Genomic DNA, 23254 nt, shown 5'->3' with positions numbered 1-23254 from the left:
ACGTGGACCTCTGTGCTACGGGATAAATTTGAGTGCTGACCCACTCAGCTCTGCATGTCAAGGCATAATTAGAGTTGAGGCACCATGTGATTTGACATGTGACCTCTTGATTACACCAACAACTTCTGGAAGGATCTACTGTAAGAGAGAATGTCTGTCTGTCCAAAGTTGGAGGCCAGATGCTTGGCGCTAGCCTCACCCAACTTTGCAGGGGGAATGGGCTGGGATACGGGATGAACATAGGCTGGTTGGGGAGTCGGACTATGTTAAGTGCTTTAAGGTATATTAACAATTATAGAGACCTCAATGAAATTTTCATGGACTCAAGTGTGTGTGAAATATTTGGTGTGATTCCCCAAGACTTTTTAGTAATAATAATATATTTTCTGAGAGACCCATACAGTTGTTTCATAGCTTCTTGATAATAAATTTTCTGAGAGAAGGGGGGATTGGGGGAAGCAGAGGGGAGAAGAGGGGAGGAACAAAGGGAAAGACCAAGGGGATAGGGAGGATGGGATCAAGGGGGAGATAAGGTAAAGAGTGGAGAACAGGAGGAAAAGGGCGGGAAGAAGGTGGAAGAGACCCGGGTGCAGCCGGCTACCAAAAAATACCCCATATATATATATATATATATATATATATATATATATATATATATATATATATATATATATATATATATATATATTTATATATATATATATATATATATATATATATATATATATATATATATATATATATATATATATATATGTTCGTGAATTCACTCACGATCACTAGGCTATTCTGTCTCCTCTCCCACATTTCACCTGACCACACGCAGTCCCCCCTCCCCAATCCTCCCTACTTGTCCACAGAAACACTGGTGACCTGATTTCGTCCATTCGACGGTAAAATTATCTTACACAATCCTTCCTGCCCCTCTCCCCTCTTAACTCCTTCTTGACCGGCTTCCATCTCTTCCTCCCTCCCTTTCTGCCTCCTTCCCTGTCTCCCTCCCACCCTCTCTACCTCTATCCCTCCCACCACCACCACCCCAAAACCTTCCGGCCCTGATTACCTCCTCAGCCATCGATCCTTTTCATTGAACCACTAATACTCGGCCCCTCACACCCCTCATTTCCCTCACGCGTCTCTCATGTATTTCCCCCCCTCATTTCCTTCCCTCTTGCCTTCCTCACCTCACTCTTGCGTCCCTCACCCCTCACTCCAGCGTCCCCAAGTGCGTCAGAAGACTCATCGTTCTCATACGTCTCGTCCTCATCTCTGCTAAGTTTACCATCTCTGAGAAAACATTACCATCATGTTCTCATGTAGAACTCGCTCGCTCTGGGGCGCTACCGGCAGCTCTCACACGCGCTTTGACGCAAGATCAACACAGATCAGAGGTGTATGTGTATGACCCATAAACAGAGACGAGATGTATTAGTACATACAGCACACAAACCACTTCCTCCTGCAATCAACAAATCTATCCCCCTTAAATATCATTAAAGCAATTACAATAATTCATTAAATCACCCACATATTAAAACCCTAAATCGAACAGCCCAATAAACCATTAAATCTTCTTTATCATGAAAATCATTAAATTTATCATTAAAATCTTCATTAAATAAAGCGTCTCGATTAGAGAAGGATTTTGTGGTCCTGCATAAGGGCTTGTTATCCAGCCAGAGCCACAATTATCCTACACTTTTACTTCAGTCATTTAAACCTTGTTAAATTTGCTAAATAAATAACACCACTCTAAAAATATATTATTAGCTAACAAACCACATAGACAAATTAGCTAACTGGCTTGAGATAGAAAACGCTTCCCCAAACGCTACTGAGGCTTGGAAGGTTTAATCTAATCAGAATTGATTACTCTAAATCAACTGGTGGTTTGATTTAGAAATAGAATAGACCAATATACGCCATCAATCACTTTGTGTTCAAGGAAATAGAACATAATGATCTAACTGTTTCCGCGTTTTTTTGTCACACTGTTATCAACTTCCACTCGTAATATGCAATAGATGTGAGTGTTGGTTTGTCATATGTCATATGACATCGTCCATATGACATATGACAACCTGTCATATGATAGGACGGTGTATTTGCTGCCTCTGTCAGAGACATCAGTTGGCAGTGTGTCTATGGCAACAGAAGTGCCAATGGTCTTCTAGATAAGTCCTTTCACGATACAATTTGGTTTATATATAGTTCTTATTGTAGTGTTGGTTTAATATTGTTTTAACATTTTAATTTGGTTTAATATTGCAATGATTGTATCTGACTGTATTTAATATATTGTGACTGTATTCACTGACAGTTAAAGTAATAATGTAGGTCAACAGCTGTATAATGTACGTCAACAGCGGTACAATGTACGTCAAAAGTTGTATGATGTAGGTAAATAGCTGTATGATATATGATGAAGATCAACAGCTGTATGATGTATGATGAAGGTCAACAGCTGTATGTTGTATGATGTAGGTCAACAGCTGTATGATGTAAGTCAACAGCTGTATAATGTATGTCAACTGCTGTATGACGTATGATGTAGGTCAGCAGGTGTATAATGTATGTCAACAGCTGTATGATGTAAGCCAACAGCTGTATGATGTAAGTCAACAGCTGTATAATGTATTTCAACAGCTGTATGATGTAAGCCAACAGCTGTATGATGTAAGTCAACAGCTGTATGATGTAAGTCAACAGCTATATGATGTCAGTCAACAGCTGTATGATGTAGGTCAACAGCTGTATGATGTAGGTCAACAGCTGTATGATGTAAGTCAACAGCTGTATGATGCAGGTCAACAGCTGTATGATGTAGGTCAACTGCTGTATGATGTAGGTCAGCAGGTGTATAATGTATGTCAACAGCTGTATGATGTAGGTCAGCAGGTGTATGATGTAGGTCAACAGCTGTATGATGTAGGTCAACAGCTGTATGATGTAGGTAGCAGGTGTATAATGTAAGTCAACAGCTGTAAGATGTAAGTAGCAGGTGTATAATGTAAGTCAACAGCTGTATGATGTAGGTCAGCAGGTGTATGATGTAGGTCAACAGCTGTATGATGTAGGTCAGCAGGTGTATAATGTATGTCAACAGCTGTATGATGTAGGTAGCAGGTGTATAATGTAAGTCAACAGATGTATGATGTAAGTCAACAGCTGTATGATGTATGTCAACAGCTATATGATGTAAGTCAACAGCTGTATGATGTAGGTCAACAGCTGTATGATATATGATATAGGTCAACTCCTGTATGATGTATGATATAGATCAACAGCTGTGTGATGTATGATATAGGTCAACAGCTGTATGATGTAGGTCAACAGCTGTATGATGTAAGTCAACAGCTGTATGATGTCTGTCAACAGCTGTATGATGTAGGTCAACAGCTGTATGATGTCTGTCAACAGCTGTATGATATAGGTCAACAGCTGCATGATGTATGATATAGGTCAACAGCTGTATGATGTATGATATAGGTCAACTCCTGTATGATGTATGATATAGGTCAACAGCTGTGTGATGTATGATATAGGTCAACAGCTGTATGATGAATGGTGTAAGTCAACACCAGCATGATGTATGATAATGGTCATCATCATTATACTTACTGTTATCATTGTTATTGTCAATGTCGTATTACTAATGTCAGAGCTGTCATTGCTATGTTCATGTTATGGTCATTGTCACATTGTTACTGTCATTGTTATCGTCATTGTTGTCATTGTTATTGATGAAAAATATCCACGATATAAATCACGTTAATGTGATTTCTATGTGCATCAGTGTTATTGTTATTGAAACCCCTACTCCGGTTAATAGTACTTATAGTAACTATTTGGACCATTGTTCATATATTGACGTAATGGACAATTAGATAGTAGAATTTGGTACTATTCACTTACAGAGTCCGGAAAAAATAAGATAAGATCAAAAACTTCAATTTCCTAGGCCTAGTATAGCACATATATGAATTATATTAGGCTGCAGATAGCGTGTATTAGAACTAAGATGGTTAAGTTAGATTAGGTGAGGTGAGGTGAGGTTAGGCTAGGTTAGGTTAGGTTAGGCTAAGTTAGGTTAGGTTAGGTTAGGTTAGGTTAGGTTAGGTTAGGCTAGGTTAGGTTAAGTTAGGTTAAGTTAGGTTAAGGTAGGTTAGGATAGGTTAGGTTAGGTTAGGTTAGGTTAGGTTAAGTTATGTTAGGTTAGGTTAGGTTTTAATAGCAACATAAATACAGAACCTTTTCCGGTTTGTCCAAATTCAGTAGTACAAAAATCTACATCTTAATTGTCCCTTACATCAATATATGTACGCTGGTCCACACAGTTGCTATGAATGCTAGCTAAACAGGACGATGGACTACGCTACTGTCATTGTTATTGTCATAATTGTCACTGTTCTTGTCATTGTTAGGTTTTTGTCATTTAATTAATATATCTATAATTTTTAAAATTCAAATAAATTAGCATAACTCTCGATCACTCCTGCACCAAATTACTTCCTGATTAACTTCCCTCCCTCATACTCCTAAATCATAAAATACACTACCCCATAAATCATTAAATACACCACCCCATAAATCATAAAACACACCACCCCATAAATCATAAAAATACACCGCCCCATAAATCATAAAATACACCGCCCCATAAATCATAAAATACACCGCCCCATAAATAAAAAAAAACACCACCATATACCTGTAAATCATACAAATACACCGCCCCATAAATCATAAAAATACACCGCCCCATAAATCATAAAATACACTACCCCATAAATCACAAAATGTACATTGCAATAAACGATAAAACTGGCCTGATCATAACTCATCAAACCAGCCACCTTATGAATCATCAAGCCGGACCATCCCATTACCCATCAAACCGGCCGTCCCATTAATTATCTATAACACCGGTTCCATTACCATAGCGGGGCGTCCCCCGGAGGCCGGACGCAGAATGTAAACATGGATATCACCATCCAAATATTGGCACAATATGATTCATTTAACTATTTTTATTAAGCCAAGTCACAGCCACAAACTGCGCATTTGCACCAATTCATCACTAGCTGTATTATCCTGTTAGCTCTTTAACCAAGCCATCACTAACTGTACTATCCTTTTAGCTGTTTAACCAAGCCATCACTCAGGTGCTTCAATCCCATACCAAGTGCAACTAAATCACAACACCATCGGCTTCTAAACGACAACACCATTAGCCTCTAATTAGCCACATGATCTGCCACGAAAACACCATACCATTGCCTCTAAACTACCACACAGTCAACTTTTAAACCACCATAAAATCAGCCAGTAAATCACCACACCATCAGTCACTAAACCACACCAGGACCCACTAAATTTACCACACACATTAACCCACATGTCAGTACCAACTAGATCAAACCACACCACACTACCCCTCCATACCACACCACACAACACCACACCATACCACACCACCACCCACCACACCAGTCACCCCCACACCACCCAGCACACAACCCACCCCACCCCACATCACTACCCCCCACACCACACCACACCCCCCATACCACCACCCCCCACACCACCACCACCCACCTATCACATCCACGGTGGACACACCTGAGCTGGGTTACGGAGGGCCGCCAACCCTAACAACAGGAGCTCCTTTATGTGGCTAACTGCTTTTATCCCCAAGGCAGGTGAGAGGCAGCAGGCCGAGGTCAGGGGGATAGGGAACGTAGAAGAATGGAAAGAGAAAAGTAAGAGGAGGAATAAGCAAAGGTGAGAGTAAACGGGGGGGTAAAAAAGGAGATGAAAGGTTTAAGATGAAGAATATTCAGTAAAAGGAGCGGAACGTGGAAGAGGAAGATTGTATAATAGGAAGTTGAATAAAGAGAACGGTTAAAGAGGAAAGAAAAGATTATAGTTGATACAAAAAGAGCTGTGTAAGGAAGGACAAAATGGGTGGTGAAGGCGTGGCGGGGGACACAACACCGGCGTCAGTCAGGCAGAAGGTGCAGGCAACCGAGATAATAGCTCCAATAAGGGAGATAGAACTCTGCTCACGGATCCTTACGCCCTGGAGCTTCCTCCTGCCCGAGTGTGAAGAGAGAGAGAGAGACCTTCATCTTCCTGGTCTAACTGAAGGATTGGTAGTGGTGAATACTGGAGGTGAGTGTGTGTTTATGTGTGTGGTGATGTGGGTGGGTATGGTGGTGCTGTGGGTGTGTGATGGTGGTGCTGTGGGTGTGTGGTGGTGCTGTGGATCAATGTGCTATTCTTCACAACTCTGGCAATTCCCTCGTTTCCAGTAAAGCGGCGAAGTGTTGCCAGGGGTCGGCTCAATAACCCCGGCTGCCTTTCAGTTCACCTGGTGAGATTCAGTCCCTTATCTAGTTCTTTCAACTGTCGCCTCACCTCTATTTTATTCAGTCATTCATTGAGCAAATTCTACTCCTGGAGAGCCACAGGGGAAAAGGGAGGCGGGGCTCTGGCTCAAATATAAATGTTTCTCAGAATATCTCACATAGTTCTTCACATACTTCTTGTTATTTGCCGTGTAATTATCCTCTCTTTTCTTAAGACTGACCTTCCATTGATCTATTTTTTCTTCTTATGTTATATGCAGAAGTTTAGGTTGGATTTTTTGTCTTGGGTGCTAAGTAATTTATATGTTTCTCTTCTTATTCTTACATAATCATTCCTGTTTTTTTAGAATTTTTGTAGCTTTCTCCTATATTTTTGTTTTTAAATATTTTCAATGTTTTCTTGTTCTTGCTTTTTGTTTCTAAGCACTGTATGTGTGGCTTTGGATTCTTTCGTTTGAAGTGTTAAGGAGGGTATGAATTTGGTCCGTACTTCCTCACTACACACTACCTTTTATGTAGTGTGTTTGCCTAACTTTTGTTCCTTGTGCAGACGTGTTCTCGAGTTCAGTCTTTCCACTGGCCCCTAATGGAATTTCGTGATGTGCTCTTTCAGTGTCCGCCCATTCTGGGTGAAGACGTTGTTTTTTTTTCTGACTAGTCAGTTCCCTCCTATTGCCACATTTTATTTTTTTATACTGTGTATCAAGTAGTTCACTTGTGATGTTGTCAGTAACTGTTTTTTGTTGCTTAGGTACTTCCTTATCCATTGGCTCACCTTACCTGTTACTCCTGTCTGCTTCTCCAACTTATGCACCAGCCTCTAGTACTGTGCACCAACCTCTGGTACTGTGCACCAGAGCACTGTGCACCAGCCTCTGGTACGGTGTCAAAGACTTTCCGGCAGTCCAAAAATATGCAACCTACCCACCCTTCTCTTTCTTGTTTAATCTTTGTCACCTTATCATACAATTATACTAAACCTGTGAGGCAAAATTAACTATCCTTGAACCCATGCTGGTGGTGTGTTACAAAGTCCCTTCCTTCCTGGTGCTATAGACACTGTTCAGTTATACGGGTATAAATCAACGAGTCCTGTAATTTCATTTCACTTGAGAATGAACCATGGAGGTTCGAAATGTTGTGCAAATTGTATAAATAAGTGTAATACATTCTATAGTAATTCACTTTTTTCTTCACCTTGAAATAACGAAAATGAGTTTTGGAGAACTCCTCTTTCAGCTAAGCCCTGATGCTAGGAAAATAGAGAGATAGAAGCCCTAAACCAGAAGATAGTAAATACTGAATATGAGGTCATATTCAATGAGACACAACACACACACATATATATATATATATATATATATATATATATATATATATATATATATATATATATATATATATATATATATATATATATATATATATATATATATATATATATATATGTCGTACCTAGTAGCCAGAACACACTTCTCGGCCTACTAAGGAAGGCCCGATTTGTCTAATAGGCCGAGTAATTTTCTTTATTTCCCACAACAAATTTCCCATTGGTTTATTTCAATTATTATTATGATATTATATTAGGAACATAAATTATTACCTTAGTTATATTAGTTTAGGTTAGGTTAAGACAGGTTAGGTTAGGTTAGGTTGGTTAGGTTCGGCCATATATCTACGTTAGTTTTAACTCAAATTAAAAATTATTCAATCATACATAAGGAAATGGATAGCTTTATTATTTCATCAGAAAAAACTAGAAAAATATATAAATTCAGGAAAACTTGGCTTATTAGACAAATCGCCACTTGCATAGTAGGCCAAGTATCCTAACAATCCTTCCTCCACCATAAAAAATTCGTCTTTAAACCACTTAGCCGCATATCTATTGAGAGCAATTCACATGGAGTGAGGTGAGTAGCCTCGCCTGGAGCTGTCGGATCATCCTTATTCATAGACTTGAAACGCAAACATTGCAGGTCACGACACCAATAACCTAGGTGAAATTAACGGACAAATTGGGTATTGTGATATTTTCCACTCTTAATGGGTGTAGGGGCGTGTCACGACTGGAAGGAAGGAAGGAAGGAGCCGAGGAAGAGGAGGACTCCTCAAGGAAGAGGAGTCAGTGCCTGGAGAGACGGAAGCAGCAGTGGCGTACTTACTGTGGTGCTCGACATGTCCACCAGCGTACAGACGTGGGCGAGGCTGCTTCTGTGTCACACTGGGATACACTCTATCATGATTCTGGCGGGGCACTGGTCACAGGCTCTCACTCTATCATAGGCACGCTTAGGCACTGTGGCACTGCACTGAGGATTAATGGGTCACCTGTGTGTGGAGGCTGGCGTGGCACGGCCCGGTGAGCTGTAGGTATACTGGTGCCTGGCTCACCACACAACAGCAGCGGGCCGCGCCATGTTCCGCCACTCTCTCTCTCTCTCCTTCGTCTATTGATTTCTTTCCCGCGCTTCGTGTGACAAGCGAGTGCCAAGCAGCGCACTGGTGGCCCTCCTGCTGCCTCTAGTACACACTGAAGGCACTCTCCCTGCCATCTTTCATGCTTCACCTTCACCAACAATATCAATCACCTGCCCTTGCTCGTCAGGCGATCACTCAGTGACTAAATACCAGATAATTGCAGATTTCTGCGATTTATCTGATCGCTTAAAACGTTTATCAACAAAACTGAGTCGAATTTAGTAAAGGTATGATAATATCCAATGTGAGAGCGGAGCTGCAAGGTACATGCAGCCCACGGCATTACAGTCCGCCTCTCACAACCACGCGCCCCGCCCACAATACTCTAACTTAGGCTGTAAAAGGCTTTCTCCATATAGCAAATTTAACTTTTGTGAAATTTCTAGTTTCTTATCTGCTTCTATTACTAATCGGAAATGATATTAGAGAGGAAAATGAAATCCGAGGCTCCAGAGTTTCAGCGGTGACGCGAGTTGCGTGCCTGGCATTGCGAGTAATCTTACGCCAGCTTTACACCTTGACTGACCTTTCCGGCGCACCTCATACTGCTCAAACCCTCGCTCCTTTCCCAAACATCCACCTCACACTGCTCAACCCCCTCATCTCCCCCACCCCCAAACATCCACCTCACTGTTCACACACCCTCCTCTCCATATCAACAAACTTTCTCACTTCAATGACAGAAAAATCAACATTTACATTAGTTGTGTTGGGCTTGAGGCCTATCAACAACGGGAGGAGTATTAAGCAGACCACGATATCTTACTGACCAGCTACCAAGTAAACTCTAGCCAAGAACAAAGTTCAGGACTAACGTAAACTCAGTTTATATGCACAGAAAAGCTAGGTATATCTCTTAATGTATTTAGTGTACTTTAACTATGCAAATATATAAAGTAAAAGAAATACAAATCCTAGTGTTAGTGAATGAACAGTTATCAGTTGAATATTACACCTGTCACGAGATGTATATATATATATATAAGGTATATCAATAACTAGGTCTTGAGTTACACTATACTGTATAATTACCCACCTATAGGATAGGCAAATTTTTTTATATATGTCTGATCTTTTAAAGATAGGTCGCACTAAACTGATATCTGCTTAAAATTGGCATTATACAAAATACTGTGTAAATATATACAAAATACTGTGTAAGTAGTAATTTAATTTAACGTTGTAATTAAATCACTTGCGTAAATAACGTACTCAATAACTCACATATGTACAACCATTTACAAATAAAGTTTTTAAATGTGAATATTTATCATGATATTTAGAATAAATATTTTATGACTAAAGTGAAAGTAGACAAGAAAACCTATCTAGTGTTACTCAATGAATAATGACCAGTATACATATGTAGTGTAAACAACGATGAATGACGGTTAGTGAAACTTCCTGGAACATTTAATACATAAATATTAAATATATTATGACTTTTTCTCACAAAATCTAGTTCAAAACATGCACAGTATCATTCATAACATCTAGTGTTGTGTGTGTGTAAAAATTTGTTGCGTAACAATTTGAGATGAGAAATGAAATGACTTATTTTGCGAGCGCCAGGGACTGATGTGCCAGCAAACATGGTCTGGGAACATTATGTGAGACATATGTCGCTGCACTTTATAGGCGCTAAAATCGATAACTTCTTTGGATGTCACCTAATTTAGGCCTATTTTGTTACAAGATAGCTTATTTCCGAGTTTATTTATGTTTATTCATGTTTTATTTCTTGTGTTCTGACCTGAATTCACATGATAACACAAATTCCCCACATTTTGAGAATTACTTTTAAAAAATCACATTTGGGGAACAGATAACCCCAAATAAAGCAAATATACATTTCCTTTATTCTTGTTCAGATTTTACGATAAAAAATAAATACTTAATGGTTATCTTGTGACATACAACCGTTCATCACTACAGTATAGCAACCTTATGTATCGTTCATCACTATAGCAGCCTCATGCATCGTTTATCACTATAATAGCCACATGTATGGTTTAACACTATAGTAGCTTTATGTATCGTTTATCACTACAGTAGCCTCATTTATCGTTTATTCCTATAGTAGTCTTTTCGGGGTTAGTTTTTTTTTAACATTGAGAAATTTTCATTCTGAATTTCATTTTAGATACGAGGTTCTCTGTTTTAGGTAATGTTTTCCTGTCCAACTCTTTCACTATTATAGAACTCGTTCTCTTTCAACATCACTGGACGTTTCCTCCTCAATGACTTGGGTAATGAGGTGGCCAAGAGTGCCATTACTTAGTGATGACATTCTCAGGTGCTGTAGATCACTGACATATCCCTCGTTGACGTAGGTTAAAGAGAGCTGATTGTCATGCTTGTTGGCATATGCACACTCTACATTAACAGAGAAACTTGTCTCGCTGTATACTTCTTGGAGATTTACATCTGGCGAGGGTTCAGAATTAGCAGAGCGGTTCCTTATTTTCTTGTAGCTGCCATGCAAGGAGCGCTCATCATCTACAGAAGAACGTCCAGTTCTTGAAAATTTGTATTTGTGATGTGAACTGCGTTTACATCTTATCGGCGACTGACTTCTTTCTGTATCTGACTTCTTCACGGTTGAATCCAAGGCGATAGCAGGCTGCCAGTGTTGATGTCGACAGCAGAGCGGTGGGTGTAGGTCTCCCCTCGGTCCCTGCCCTCTGTCTGTAGTCAGAATATTGAACATTAATTTGAATATCAGAATAGCAGTATTTTTTCAGTCAAACATATTTGTGTTGTTATTTCAATATTCCAAATAATTTATTAGACTATTTAAATGGCTTTTTATTTCTATTAATACAAATCTGTCTTAAATGCTTAATATCTAATATCATATCACAAGGATGAATTATATTATAAAATACTGGAGGGAGTACCAGACATTACTCGGATGACGATTGCCACATCTTCACAACTCACTACCTACATCACTGTAACCATCTTTCTACACTATCTTCATCACTGTAACCATCTTTCTACACTATCTTCATCACTGTAACCATCTGCCCTATACTATCTTTATCACTGTAACCATCTTCCCTACACTATCTTCATCACTGTAACCATTACAACTACACACTGCTACACCTCGCTCCTTCGCCATCTTCCCTCTCCTTCACTACCTGGGAAAATATTAGAGGGACTGGTTCCAAATCTGCATACGAAAATAACATCACATGAGACTAAAAGGCATGGTAAAGTGTGCAAATTAGTCCCATTGAAAAAGAGATGGTGCAATAGGTACGCTGAGAGAGAATTGTATCAACATAAAAAAAACTCAAGATTTTTCAACACGCTCCTGCTATACATAGTGGGCATAACTGGCCGGTCTCTCACAGTGTTCAAGAAAGAATTCTATAAGCACCTCCAAAGGATATCTGATCAACCAGGCTGTGATTCGTGCGTCAGGTTGCGAGCAGCCACACCAACCAGGAATGACAGGCAGCGGGGACGTTGATCCTCGTAATCAACAAAATTCACCGCCCTCCTCTGCCCATCATCACCTTCCCTAACCTTCGCCAATTTCCCTACGATTCAAATCTGTTCATACACTTCACCACATTTCTGCTTTCCACCATCTTCCCCACCCTGTACTAACTTACCTACCCTACGCCACCTTTGTAAGGGAAGGATCTGCAAAGATATTTTTTTTTCTCGCTGATGTAGATCAGACCAAATGTAAACTGTGCCAACGAAATTATTCGCACACCCTCCGCGAAATTATTCGCTCACCCACGAAATAAAAAATTATTTCGTGTGCGAATTATTCGCACACCCTCGCACATCACTATGTGATGTGCGAGGATATACGTGAATTAAGAGACAATTCTATAATAAATGTTTAAGAAATGTGTAAATATTTAATTCAAACTTATCTGCTACCAGAAATTTTAGCCAAATATTCCCAGTTTGCTAACTGTAGGTAGTAACTGGGTGATTGCAATCTATCCACCGCTACCCACGGGAAACTGCAAGAAATTTGGTGGTTTAATTTAGAAACTGTACCTGTGGTCGGTCTCGAGCCCATTAATTATATGACGATGTGCATTGAAATTTGTAACTAGCTCATCAAAACTGCAACTTGCTTAGCTAAATGAATTTTTGCGGTTGTCACTGAGTCCATTATGTGCCTCGGTAACCTTTTCCACTACCGCCAATAGGATGGGTATGGGGTGCATAATAAATTAACTAAACTAACTCCTATGGCAAATACTTGGAGTGGCATAGTCATGAAAGAACTAAACCAATGTTTCTTGGACGGAGAAGTATGAACAAATGTTTATGATCACATTTGAAAGTGCCGCCACGGCAGTACCTGGTGTGCGCATGCGTAAAGGCTGCATTAACACTTTGTGAAGTTACTGAAATTTTGTTTCGGAAAAACAGTGTCAAGAGTATAAGGTAAACATATTCATGTACATTCGGTGATCCAACGTTTTAACCGGAGATCAATGTAAAATGTTGAAATACAGTACAGGAGCCAATAAACTAATATATGGCCGCAGGAGTGAAAAGTATAAATTTGAATAACATTGGAACAGTTGTCGGGAAGACTAAAGCCTCAGCGCCCAGTGTGAGAGGGTCAGAGCGCAGAGAATGATCGCGTTCTTGGACCTGTTAAAGCTCTCAGACTACCTGATGGGGCTGCGTGTCCACTGTATACATACAGTAAGTACCTTGTGCTTAGCAGGTAATGGTGCAGTTTATTAAATAGCAGAGGAGGTAGCCGAGGCTAGGATATCAGCTAGGCGTTGTAGAGTTTGGAAGTCGGCCATGTTTGATCCTTGCACCCAAGGGGTACAATGATAAATTCTTAGAAATATGTGTGTGTGTGTACAGTTGATTATTAGCAGTACACGGGCCATATTAACCATGCAGTTTCCGATGACAATTGAGTAATGTATAAATGGTTTTTTTTTTGCGAAGTGACTTGAAACCTGAATGTTTACATTCAGTTCCTACATTAAAAGTTATTTGATCTTGGAAATGTCATTCAACATCAGTAATTGAAGTATTGTTTGTATAAAGTTATCTTAAGTCTGTGAAATAAACAAAAAATAAGAATATTAAACTTCATTGCAGCTTTACAGTCATGTGCTTACGGTTCTCTTGGCGATTATTTATTTTTGAAGAACGTCAGTAAGTGCAGGCGATGAGTCACAATAACGTGGCTGAAGTATATTGACCGTCTGGTCAACAACGTCGGTAGTAGTTACCGTATTGTGATTCGATCAGAGGTAGCTATACACGTACCAAAGGCATTACTAAACTTACACGTACCTAAGGCATTACTAAACTTACACGTACCTAAGGCATTACTAAACTTATACGTACCTAAGGCATTACTAAACTTATACGTACCTAAGGCATTACTAAACTTATACGTACCTAAGGCATTACTAAACTTATACGTACCTAAGGCATTACTAAACTTACACGTACCTAAGGCATTACTAAACTTACACGTAATCGAGACTTAGTTAAACATACACGTACCCAGGGCATGGCTAAACTTACCCATACTCTTTCTCGTTAAGGAAAACGCTATAGCAGCCATATACCTTATAACACTGCTAGTGTCGTTTCCGCCAGCATAGGAGGTGGTGCCAGACCTGTACGACCACATGTAGCGTCGCATCCCATCGCCAGGTGTCAGCACGAGAGACGACTGCAAAATACATAAGTCACTGGTTATCTGTTCCGTTTAGATCTATATGTGCTGTATGCGATATGTGGAGGTTCCTCATAGGCGTTGTGAGGTTTGTGTAATGTTACTATATAAACAGATTATTGTAGGGACTGAAGTTTTATTGGCCGAAATATATTGTTTGAATGAATGTGTAGTAGTAGTCTTCTAAAAATATAAACACAGTGATTACAGTGAAGCGTGTCTCTGTATACTTTGTATTAACTGTATATATATATTTTGTATTTGATAATTATTTTATTATTATTATTATTATTAACATTATTATTATTATTATTATTATTATTATTATTATTATTATTATTATTATTATTATATCTCACTAACGACCTCACAGGTAAGCCTTTCATCCTATCAGTGTTAATGACATTAACGACCTTAAAGGTAGGTCTTTCATGCTGGCACCAATGACGTCAATGACGTCAATGACAATTTAGTACAATAACTTAGTGACGTTACAATAGCTTGGTGACTTAGCTCGGGAGGGCGAGCTGAGTTACCTGAGGTCGATGAATCAGGTAAAAGTACACAAATGGCTGTGACAGTTGCTCACCTTGCGGTTATAGAAGCAGGGGAAGGTGACCCTGAAGGCCCTCCTGAAGGTCTGGTGCATGAGGGCGTAGACGATGGGGTTGAGAGCGGGGTTGATGTAGACCATGTACTGAGCTACAGTCAGCAGGATCTTGTATGACTGCCGGCACAATATTATATATAACCTTCTGTCAGTAGTTAGTAGTGGACAGAACAGAGACAGGTAGTCAGTATGGGACAGGTCAGAGACAAAGACAGTAAGGGTCAGTGACAGGAAGACAATTACGGACAGGACAGACAAGGAACAAAGCACAACAATTCATGACCCCAAATAGGGTAATACAGTTACAAACTGAAGTTATCTTCCAAGGACCAATAGCAGCTGCCTCGTATGGACCAATAGGATCTGCCTCGTATGGACCTATAGGAACTGCCTCGTATGAGCCAGTACGAGCTGTCTCGTATTGACAATGGACCTACAGGAATACCTCGTATGAGCTAGTAGGAACGTGCCTCGTATTGACCAATAGGATTAGCTGCCTCGTATGGACTAAAAAAAACAAGTGATAGTAAAACTCACCTTTTCCGTAGCCTCGTCCTTATACTGGCCGTTTGGATCCAGGAAAGACTTGGTTGAGATCTTAAGGATCTGCATCGGCAGCCAGCAGCAGGCGAAGCTCACCACCAACACGAACATCATCTTTACTACCCGCTTCTTGACGTGGGTGATCACCGGGTGCTCTGAAAACGGATTCGATAGGTGGGTTGCTTGGGTTCGTATGTTTGTGTTAGGCTAGGAGGTTGGATTTTTTTACGGAGTGGCAAATCATGAGAACTGGCTTGTCACTCACCATTCTGGGATGAAATCCGGAAGTTCTTGTGGCGGAAGTAGATGAGGATGGTGGAGTAGCAGACGACCATAATACCGAGAGGAAGCCAGGTGAGGACGATCACTCCCACAATCCACCAGATGTTGATCTTATCTTTCTCGCCACAGATGGTCTCCGTCAGGTCCTTCCAGATGTGCACCTGTACAGTCGTTTAAGATCTCATGTACTCCCCTGCCACGTGTCGCTTAGTATGGCTAATTACTAATGACAAATACTCTTGGCAACTTAAGACAAATATTCTTGGCAACTTATTCCGGAAACTTAACTAAATGATAAATTGGTTCATATTATTATCTGTTCACGATTTCCATACGAAATTGGAAAGGTGAAGCACAGAGAAGCACCTCGTCTCCCTCAGGCTTAGCCTCCACGTGCACAGAACAGTACTTCGCTTTCCTCATCTCGGAGTAAACATGACCCTCAATTCTATCACTAGAAGAATACATCTGGCTATTACACTGTAATAATGTTATTTTGTCCCTGAGTAGTAAGTTATTTTCTGATGAAAAATGTATATAAATATATATAAATGTATATAAAGTATATAAAATGGGTATTATTCCCTTCAAACTTTGCTTTTTACCTCAAACAACTTAAGGAAGATGTCTGTAAGCTGCTGACTTAGGAAACAATGTGTCAGCTCTAGATAAGGAGTCAGCAGCCTTCAAGCAACCTTCAAGACGTCTTCTCTAAGCTGAGGCAAAGGTCACAACAAAGTTTAAGGGGAATACTGTCTATTTTCTATACTTTGTAGGCATACACAAATATAGAATAGCACTACACAAGAACAAAAGAGTGTTATCACAGAGGGTGTTATCAGCGAGGTGTACTCACACTGACGAGTGTTGGTGAAGCCTCAGGCACCTGGACAAGGCAGCTCACAGGACGTGTTCTGTGTTAGACCAAAACTAGACTATACACCTCCAGTGGTGTTTCCTCCCCCCCCCCCCCCACCCTCTTAAAGACATGGAGATAAAAGGAAATAGTCCAGTGTCTGGTATAAAACGTAGATCAGAGGGCTGAACCACGTGGGAAGACGGAGGGAACTAGTCAACAACGCTTGAAACTAAAGGGCAAGAGGAGACATGATCACGACATTAAGGATTCTCAGACATCAATAAAATGGGACACGAAATATTTAGCAGGAATATAGATAGGACAAGATAGGATGGGTGGAAACTAGAACTTATATGAGCCATAGGGATATCAGAAAACACTTCTTCAGAATGAGATGAGCAAGTAATTGAAATGAGCAGACTAAGTAAAGTTAGCGCTGAAATGATTTCAGGGTAGGCATGGTTTAACCATTGGAAAAGGCTACCGACGAACTGAGAGGTGGGGGGACCAGGAGCTGAAGCACCGATAGGACAGCAGATACACACGCAGCGCTGTATACCTACAGTGTAGACCCTGTAGACGGCCCAGGGAACAGCAATGAGGGCTGACACGATCCAGATAACAATTATAATGGTCAATGAGTGCCTCTTTTTGAGGTGCTGGTGGAAGGGACGCACCACGCCGATCATCCTGTCCACGCTGATGGTCGCTAGAGACGTCAGGCTCACGAACAACACCAGCACTGTCGAAGGGAGAGGGAGTGAGTGATGGATGGAGATTAAGTCACCCAAGAGGTGGCACGGGCATGAAGTGCCCGTTAGGAGGGAGAGGGACCACCGTCCAGTTTAATAATGTCACTGCTCATGTCACTTCCACATCATAAAGACATTAAACTGGCATCAAACGTGACCTCATTAAGTTTTAATATATTTTAATGTCAAGTTTTCTACAAAGCTTAATGCTGCAAAGTTTTGCAATATATATATATATATATATATATATATATATATATATATATATATATATATATATATATATATATATATATATATATATAATTAATGTGTGTGTGTGTGTGTGTGTGTAAATCACGAAAGTTAACACAAGAAAAATGTGACAGTGTCAGACTACGGAGGAAGTCTGACACTGGTCTTCCTCCTTGGTCTAAACACTGTCATATATATATTACATTTTATCAGCTTGCTTCTATGCTGGTTTGGGGTCTTGAAGTGGAAAGAATGTAATTATGTGTTAATTGGCTGTTGATTGCTAGTTTTGACTTTTTGATGTGTCGAGCCTCACTGATGTCGAGCCCTCCCGTTATCGTTGTATCTGTCGATAATTTCTGTGTTGCTTGTTACGATTTCTCTGGTGAGGGTCTGGTTGTGTGAGGAAATTATATGCTCCTTGATGGAGCCCTGTTGTTTTTACATTGTTAATCGCCTAGAAAGAGACGTTGTTGTCTTGCCTATGAACAGAGATCTTTGGGGCTGACAGTCCCCAAGTGGGCATGTGAAGGCATAGACAACGTTGGTTTCTTTCAAGGAGTTCTGTTTGGTGTCTGGGGAGTTCATGAGTAGGTTGGCCGTTTTCTTGTTTTTATAGTAAATTGTATCTTCTGATTTGTGTCTGTGGTGATAACGTTCCTATTAATAATATCTTTCAGGACACTTTCCTCCGTTTTATGAGCCGTTGAAAAGAAGTTCCTGTAAAACAGTCTAATAGGAGGTACAAGTGTTGTGTTAGTTGACTCTTCAGAAAAGTCGTCTGAAAAGCCCTTTGACCCTCTGAAGAGTCAACTAACACAACACTTGTACCTCCTATTAGACTGTTGTGATATCTTATTATCTATTATTGTTGTGATATCTTATTATCTATTATTACCACGACTGACTAAAGTAATATCCATCCATCTGAAGATATATAGGTTAATACGAAATTACGGAAGGAATTTCATGTCTCGTGTGTAACTAGTTTCACAAGATTGTTACTTGCTAAGCTAAATGAACTATGGGTTAAGTTCCCGAGCCCCATTATGTGCCTCTGTAACCCTTTTCACCCCTGCCCACGGGGTGGGTATGGGAACCACCACCGCCCACGGAATGGGTATAGGGGGTGCATAATAAATGACTATATCAATCCTGTATAACTTTATCTTGGACCAGCCCAGTCTTTGTGACCTTGTTTCTCCTCTGATCAATCCTGTGCCTTATGTCTTCTTATCATCTATTTGGGTCTCAAGGCTTTTCAAGTATATAGTATCAAGAAAGGTTTGCGGGTGGTATGCCTTCTCGCGGAATAATATATATATATATATATATATATATATATATATATATATATATATATATATATATATATATATATATATATATATATATTGTTTGCTTCTATGCTGGTTTGGGGTCATGGTTGCTAATACAGAGCAAACACAGCATCTATTATCTACCTTTGATTGGACTTGTGCATTGTGGAGTTGGAGTAGAGCAACTGTATCAGCTCCCTGTGTGGTATATGATAACATATTGAGTAGATGTATTCCTCGTGATAACATTGGGTTTTTTCCCTATATTATTTTGTTATTGTATTTACAAGTTTTGCATGTTAGGGATTTACTTCTTTTGCATGTTACTCCGTATCTGAAGTGCCCACCCCTACATAGAGGGAGTTAAAGGTGAAAGTAGTACTTGCCGGTAGTAATGAAGGTAGATAAGGTAGTAGCAGTAGTTACTCTTGTAGTAATAGAGGAGGAAGTAGTAGTAGAAGGAATATCAAAGTAGTCTATCTTGCTACGAAAAAAGTCCTTAAGGTTATTTTTCTCCCAAGAATTTCGTAGTTACTCTTTAAAAATTCAAATACAAATATCGGAGATTGTCGGTTATTCGCTGTTGAGTGGCTTTGATTACCAATTTCCGGCGCGGGTATTCCCATCTGTAACTAATGTTGACAGCAGTTTGTGATAAAATAACAATTACTTTCACCCTGTAAAAAGTTTACTCTCAAGTTTAAGAAACTGAGCGCCAGACCCACTTCAAGGATGATATATTGAGCGTCAGGTCTCTCTTTCTCTCTCTATCTCTCTGCTAAAAGGGAAAGTGAGCCACGTATTCTGAGGTGTGAAAGTGAGCCATACATTGTGAGGTGTGAAAGTGGTCCATACGTTGTGAGGTGTGATCCAGAGACAATATCTCTGGACTATGATAAAGCCCTTATTGTGTTAGTTTCCTGCTAAATACTAATACTAATTTTAATTTGATTCATTGTCAAGCCGTTAATATGTTACTGTAGGCCTTAATACATCGATTATTATTTCTACTACTGCTCTACTTCTACTTTTACTGTTATTACTACTACTACTACTACTACTACTACTACTACTACTACTACAACTCCTACAACAAGTACAACCACTGCGCGAGGCTTGGGGTGTGAGGAAGCCAGACCCACTCACCCATCAACACATACAAGTGATCACATTATCAACATCACAAGATATCCCACTACACGAGGTTTCTGGCCTCACTGAGCTGGCTTTGTTCCATTATCAACCACCATCGGTTTTGCACTGACCCAGCAGAAAACATTGTGGCGGGAACAGCTCTCCCAGAAGAATGCTAAGTGCTAAGAATAAGTGCTAGGTGCTAAGTATTTCTTTAGAGACCCACGATGGACTTACTCTGTATGTAACCTTCTAGGTGACACCAGACTTCACCCAGGGGCCAGAAGCTGCTGATGTCTCTGATGGTGAAAGGTATGGGCCCGGTGACCGCCATGATGAGGTCGGCCACCGACATGTTGAGGATGAAGTGGTTGACGGAGGTGCGAAGCAGCAGACGGTTCTTGAGCAGGATGATGATGACGGAGAGGTTGCCCAAGAGGGCCACCAGCATCACCAGGATGGCGTACGTCCATCTCACTCCCAGATCCCAACTCGCCAGGTGTGTTAGGTTGTGTTTGTCTGTATAATTAAAGTCTCCGAAACAAATCACATTGTTGGTGCTGTACTGACAGCAGGACACGTTACAGTATATTGTAGATAGTCGGAAAGATGAATTTAGATTGTTTAGCGCAGCGTCGATTAGTTCATGGTTTTCCATTATCGTTCGGATTGTGAATTGTTTAATTGGCGTTTGGTTTAAATTTGTTAATTACATTTGTTTGTCAATCCATCTTGAATGCTCTTTTTCAGTGGTCATTGTCGTTAGTAATCAAATATCAGTAAACTATTCACTTTTAATTATTTCTTCACTCTTGTTGATGTAAATTAATCCCGAAATATTTTAACAGGAATTGAAAAAAAAAATTCATTAATATATTTCTCACTATTGATTAAAACAAAAATGTTGGAACCAGAAAAATATAAGACACCGCTGTAAGTCACAGAGGACCCATGTTGGTGAGCGTCTGTGATTGAACTGATGCAACTATAGATCTTTGATGCCTTACACATTATCTCTTTATCAGCTCTTATTATCTCTGTCACTTCATGTTGTGTCGTATTTCTTCGGACAGAACTGCTGTTTAGTGCATTGCTACGTATTCTTCCGGACAGTACTGTCGTTTAACATCCGTCTGTCATGTATATGTAAACACGACGTCACATACGGAATGAATATTTACCGCCCACAACTATGGCATAGAAATGTTAGTATAGCACGTGTTAGGCTGCGGGGTTAGATGTGTCTAAGTTAGGTTGTGGGAATGTAGTACATCAGTTTAGTGACGTTGTGGGTGCTGGAGAGGACGGGCTGGGAGGTGAAAGAGACGCGAGCGGCCAGAGGGGGGCAGCAGCAGCCTCATCCTTCACATCTTCCTGAGGCAGATATAAACACACGCTACTAATTTCGCTCATAATCTTATCTACATCTGACTGTAGTAGGCACTTCATCTAGTGAAGGACGCATTCCTTTGGTCTCCAGCATTCAGTTTTGGACAATGATAATCCCCTTGATGCAGGTAGGATATTTTATACACAATTATTGAATAATTTTTTTAACAACTCGATCATATTTACACACACTTCCTTAAACTGTATTGGAGTAATACCTTTCCTGAAAGGAAGGAAGAAAAACAAGGTGGTTATGTTAATTAGGAAAATACATACGAATGTAAACACTCCGTACATATCACTGTGTAACGGTAAGGCTGAGTGAAAGGGAGCATAACTATCGGAACGCGCGGCATTCTTAAGAGAACTTGATAAATATCTCCAAAGTGTACCTGATCATCCGGGCTGTGTGATTCATACATCACACTGCTTGTGTTTGTTATTGTCGCCCGAGGCGGCTAGTTTATTGTGCACCCATACTCATCCTGTGAGCGGTAGCGCAAAAAAAGCATTACAAAGGACACAAAAGGTCTTTATCAGATCTCATCTTAGAGTTTTACATACTTCATCTATCTAATTTCATCACACCTTATAGTTACAATGTTACACCTTATAGTTACAGAGAATGTTCTATTTCAAGAGCTATATATTTACAGTAAGTCATTATACATTGATGGTTGGTCTTATTGCTAATACAGAATTGTTTGAATAATTGAGATTTTACAAAGTCATTGGGAGCTGCTGTTTATTATTAGTCTTCACAATACACTACTTGTTTCTTAATCTCAAATATCGTTTACTACTGGAAGCGAAATATGGATACAGTGCAAGGATTTCAAGTATTTTATCCTTGGTAATAAGATTGGTTGCCATATCATGCAGCGAGAGCTTAGATTTATCTCTAAATGGCTCAATTTTAGTACAATCCAAGATATAGTGTTCGAGTGTGTGTCCCCTGTCTTTGTCCACACACTTAACACTTTACTTCATCTAGATCCCTATACAAGCCGAACTGCCAGATATACTAGTAGCAAAGTCTTATTCGAGCTGTGACAACATCTGTTAGTCTGCTTACTTACTTTGTTACTTGCCCCCATACACATGTTTAATAACATGTGTATGGGAGCTAATGACTCGTCTAATGACACTTTTAGGGGACCTATTTGATAACTCAAGATTTCGTTCAATACTGACTTTAATTACTGCAGCCTTAGCAAGGGCGTCAACTTTATCATGTTCCTGCAGGCCAATGTGAGAAGGAATCCACATTTTTATATTTACCCTCTTGCTAAGTATGCTTATATATCTACGTGTAGCTTCTGAGACAGGCACATTATTACTTAATTGCAAACTGTTTATTGCTAGTAGTGAGGAAAGGGAGTCGGAAATAATTAAGCTGTCTACTTCAGTGTTGTCAATAATTTCGAGTGCTACCAGTATTGCTACATCAGACTGCGAGCAGCCGCCTCCGAGAGTCAGGTTAATGAGACCACTGATCTGACTATTGGTCAGACCAAACCGCAGGGACATTGTATCTGGGAACCAATAAAATGTTAGATACTCAACGACGTGCCGAAGGTGCCTG

The 23254-nt window shown here is 40.0% G+C and overlaps 2 protein-coding genes across 3 annotated transcripts in view; both read right to left on the bottom strand.

The window, feature by feature from the left end:
- The window catches only part of LOC123764798 (serine/arginine repetitive matrix protein 1), a 64279-nt gene extending 55175 nt beyond the window's left edge, over positions 1-9104 (bottom strand). For both annotated transcript variants that reach the window (XM_045752946.2, XM_045752943.2), the window contains exon 1: positions 8537-9104. The gene's annotated coding sequence lies outside the window, so the exon portion shown is untranslated. The remainder of the gene's footprint in view (positions 1-8536) is intronic.
- A 2155-nt stretch (positions 9105-11259) lies between these two features.
- Positions 11260-21251, bottom strand: LOC123764795 (neuropeptide Y receptor type 2). The gene is made up of 7 exons (XM_045752940.2): positions 20518-21251; positions 17405-17583; positions 15966-16143; positions 15695-15855; positions 15137-15274; positions 14438-14544; positions 11260-11540 (listed from the first exon to the last, which is right to left on the bottom strand). Exons 1-7 carry the CDS (start codon positions 20936-20938, stop codon positions 11405-11407), a joined length of 1320 nt encoding a protein of 439 aa, XP_045608896.2. The 5' UTR covers positions 20939-21251; the 3' UTR covers positions 11260-11404.
- Positions 21252-23254: the final 2003 nt, after the last annotated feature.

Source organism: Procambarus clarkii, chromosome 48, assembly GCF_040958095.1.
Source record: "Procambarus clarkii isolate CNS0578487 chromosome 48, FALCON_Pclarkii_2.0, whole genome shotgun sequence".
NCBI lineage: Eukaryota > Metazoa > Arthropoda > Malacostraca > Decapoda > Cambaridae > Procambarus > Procambarus clarkii.
This window is presented reverse-complemented; position numbering and strand designations above follow the sequence as displayed.